Here is a 4,260-nt window from a genome sequence, read left to right on the forward strand (position 1 = left end):
AAGCCGTGAGGAGGCGCTGGCGTGGCTCAGGCCAGAAGCTGGTAGGAGGCCAGCGAGGGCCGTGGCTAAAGCCCTCACCCGGGGAAGGCTGACCTAGAGCGAGGTAGAAGCTAGGACCTGGGCCCTGCTGGTAGGCTGGGCAGGCAGCCTGCAAACCCAGCCCCAGCCCTGCTAAGCAAAGGCAAAGAGCAGGCCAGGAGCCTGGGGCTAAGGACCAGGCTGTCACGCCACCCTTCAACTTCCCTCTGGCCCCCGTGTCCCTCTCAGCTGCTGTGAGCAGGAGGACCCCACATACTTTGCAATCTGGGGCGACAACAAGGCTTTCAACGAGGTGATCATCTCGCCAGCCATGCTGCATGAGCACCTCCCCTACGTGGTCATGGAGGGGCTCAACAAGGTGAGCCCCACAGGCATCCCCTGGACGTTGACCCCTCCCAGCATGCGGCTGTCTCCACCTCAGAGCCCACGAGGACTCTGCAGCTCAGATCCTTGTCCCATTTCACAGATGAGGTGCCGAGAAGGTGCTCAGAGAAGTCAGGACCAGAAACCCCAGCTAGGATGTGGGAGCCAGAAAGCCCTACTCTGCCCTGGAACTTCCATAGCCCTGACTCTTAAGAGCACATTGTCCCATGGTGGGGAGGTGTTTAGGAGAACCCCAGGGAACTGGCCTTGAGGCAGGCCACGCTCAGAGGCTCTAAAGCCATCTGGCACCTAACAGATGTATGGCCAAGCAGGGACAGCCTCAGCTGTCACCTACTCTTGAAAGGCTGAACCCAAGGAAGAAACCCTCCAGCTTTGCTGGTCTGTGGGGTGAGACACACACGGCCATATGGGCAAGTCCCAGGCCTTCCTGGAGGAGCAGGGACATCAGGAGAAAAGTGGGACCTGACTGACCCTACATGGCTCTGGCTTGAGAGGCCTGAGTCTGGGCCCCTGCCTTGGGCCTGGAGCTGGGCCTGCTGCCTCTCCACTACCACCCGCTCCACTGTTCGGTGCCCAGGTGCTGGAGAACTACAACAAGGGGAAGACAGCCCTGCTCTCTGCTGCTAAGATCATGGTGAGCCCCACCGAGGTGGACCTGACTCCCGAGCTCATCTTCCAGCAGCAGCCGCTGCCGACAGGGCCACCCATGCCCGCAGGCCTCGCCCTGGAGCTACCGGCCGCAGACCACCGCAACAGCAGCATCAGGTGAGCCCGGCCCACCCCTGGGACTCCCCAGCGTGTGCATACAGGCCCAGGAACATTTTTTCAGAGTGTGCATTCGTGTGTGCATGCTGTGTACACCCTGGGCCCTTGTGTGTTCACAAAGTTCTGTGCATGTGCACAGGAGGGATTGAACTTGTCCCCTCTGCTCCTCTGTCCTCCAGCCTGCCATCACTGAAGCCCACCTGGGCTGGAGGACATCTACGCACACACAGACCCACACCTTGGAATGCACGCGTGTACACACACACACACACACACACACAGGTTCACGCACTCATTTATACCTAGACAGATGGACCCCCATGCACTCATGTACACATACCTATGTGCTCGTATTGAAGCACATTCAAGCACATATGTGTGCATACAGCCACTAGTACTTAGTAACAGATATGTGGATCACCCCATACAGTGTGTACAGGACACACACCATGACAGGTGGTGATATAGGTACACAAAGAGACGCTGGGACAGGCAGACATGATGTGAATGCGTGACTTTTCCTATGCCCAGACGCAGCCGGACACACGTGGGCCGACTGACACACACAGACATCTGATCTACCCAGTCTGTACATGCTCACAGAGGCGTGCACACCCACTCACAGATCTGCACACATGCAGGCTGCAGGCATGCCTCACATTCACACATACCCTTTGCTAGACATCAGCTTTTAAGGGAGGATTGTCCTGCCTTTCTGAGGCTCTTCCCATCAGGTCCTGGGCCCTGGGCCACAGATCTGGCCAAAGGGCTTCTGAGGCAGGTGGTTGCTGCTTCTTGGCACTCAGTGGGGACCCCCGGGCATCTCTCGCTGCCCTCCATGCATTTCCTGTGGTGCCGCGTGATCAGTGAAGAAGCCTGTGTCCATTCTCGGCCACAGTAACTGCGACAGCCACCCATGCCCCATTCCTTCACTCACTCCGTCAGGCTGGTCTGCAGAGCCCAGCCCAGCAGAGGGTTGCAACCTGTGGGTGTTACAGGAGAACCCCAGTATGAGGAAGGGTGTGAGCGGGACCCAGGAGGGGCACAGAGACATCCCGGCCCTGCTGGTGGGAGTAGGAGCAGCTGGGGCAGGTCTGGGCAGGGTCTCTGCCTTTCCCTGCCTCCCTCTGTCCCCCATTCCACATGGTCTCCTGAGGGACTGCACGGCCTGTCTCAGTGCAGTGCCCGGACCAACTCTGAGGACTCCTGCCATACTGCGGGAGCAGACCCGCTCCCCCCAGCTTACTTCAGCATGGACCCCTTTGCCTGCTGTTTTACATTCTTCCGAATTTTTTTTTTTTTGAGAGGTTTTTGCCATAGGGCGCGTGTACTCGCCAGACAGACAGACAGAGACAGAGACAGAAAGCGAGAAATCATCCACCAGGGGGGATGGCCATGCCGCAATCCCTTCTTCTCCATTCTCCTCTTGGGATCTTGGGGATGCACACACACGCGCCCAGCATGAGTTTTAAGCCACCAGGTCCGGGACGCAAACTGCGGTCAACTACATCGGAGTCCAGCAACATAGCCATTACGCTAAGTGCTGGCCCCTGAATTATTATTTTTTTTCCCTTAGTTTTATTATAAGGCACATGCAGTCACCAGAGGGGTGGGCATAAGAAATCACCCCCCTCCCAGGGGGAACATGGTCAAGCTGCAAACTCACCTCCAGTCTCTTCTCGTGGGATTTTGGGCATGCCCACACACATGCCCAGCCCAGCATGTTTTTCAAGCTGCAGGGTCTGGGACTCAAACCATGCAGTCAGCCATGTGGGATCCAGCCACTTAATCTCTACGCCACCTACTGGCCCTGTGAATTAATTGTTAAAATAAGAGTTCCTGGGACCAGCAGATGCCATAATGGACTCCCACATAGTCCACCGTGGTTCGAGTCCCAGATCCATAGGCTTAAAACTCACACTGGGCACATGTGCATGCCCACCCAAAATCGTGAGAAGAGAATGGAGGAGAAGGGATTGTAGCGTGGCCCTCCCCTCTGGGGAGTGCTTTCTCACTTTCTGTCTCTCTGTCTCTCCGGAGAGCATACACACCCTATAGCAAAAATCTCTCAAAATGAATGAATGAATGAATGAATGTTTCCCTGCCCCCAACTGTCCAACAACTGCTGAAGCAACTGTGTCCTTGGTCCTTGTAAGTTCCTTCCAGCTGGAGAGCCGGTCTTCTCTGCTCTTCTGGTTTTACACCCTGCCTGCCCTGCCTTCCCTCTACAGGAGCAAATCCCAGTCTGAGATGAGCCTGGAGGGCTTCTCCGAGGGGCGGTTGCTGTCCCCAGTGGCCGCTGCAGCTGCAGCCCGTCAGGACCCTGTGGAGCTGCTGCTGCTGTCCACCCAGAGGCGGCTGGCAGCGGAGCTGCAGGCACGGCGGGCGCCACTGGCCACCATGGAGAGCTTGTCAGACACAGAGTCTCTGTACAGCTTTGACTCACGCCGCTCCTCGGGCTTCCGCAGCATCCGCGGCTCGCCCAGCCTCCACGCCGTGCTGGAACGTGACGAGGGCCACCTCTTCTACATTGACCCCGCTATTCCCGAGGAAAACCCATCCCTGAGCTCACGCACCGAGCTGCTGGCCGCCGACAGCCTGTCCAAGCACTCACAGGACACGCAGCCCCTGGAGGCGGCCCTGGGCAGCGGGGGCGTCACACCCGAGCGGCCCACCAGTGCCACAGCCAATGAGGAGGAGGGGGGTGGAGGGGATGGCGGGGCAGCCCCCCGGGGAGAGCTGGCGTTGCACAACGGGCGCCTGGGGGACTCGCCTAGCCCTCAGGTGCTGGAATTTGCCGAATTCATCGACAGCCTCTTCAACCTGGACAGCAAGAGCAGCTCTTTCCAGGACCTCTACTGCATGGTGGTGCCCGAGAGCCCCACCAGCGACTATGCGGAGGGCCCCAAGTCCCCCAGCCAGCAAGAGATCCTGCTCCGGGCCCAATTCGAGCCCAACCTGGTGCCCAAGCCCCCACGGCTCTTTGCCGGCTCCACCGACCCCTCCTCGGGCATTTCCCTGTCACCCTCCTTCCCACTCAGCTCCTCAAGTGAGCTCATGGACCTGAGCCCC

The 4,260-nt window shown here is 58.5% G+C and overlaps 1 protein-coding gene across 1 annotated transcript in view; it reads left to right on the forward strand.

The window, feature by feature from the left end:
* DAGLA (diacylglycerol lipase alpha) overlaps positions 1–4,260 on the forward strand; it is a 30,245-nt gene that overhangs the window by 23,090 nt on the left and 2,895 nt on the right. Inside the window, exons 18-20 of the mRNA XM_006169651.1 lie at positions 268–397; positions 1,001–1,188; positions 3,420–4,259. Coding sequence (XP_006169713.1) covers positions 268–397; positions 1,001–1,188; positions 3,420–4,259 — 1,158 coding nt within the window. The remainder of the gene's footprint in view (positions 1–267; positions 398–1,000; positions 1,189–3,419; position 4,260) is intronic.

This window comes from Tupaia chinensis, unplaced genomic scaffold (genome assembly GCF_000334495.1).
Source record: "Tupaia chinensis unplaced genomic scaffold, TupChi_1.0 Scaffold147351_1, whole genome shotgun sequence".
Classification (NCBI taxonomy): domain Eukaryota; kingdom Metazoa; phylum Chordata; class Mammalia; order Scandentia; family Tupaiidae; genus Tupaia; species Tupaia belangeri.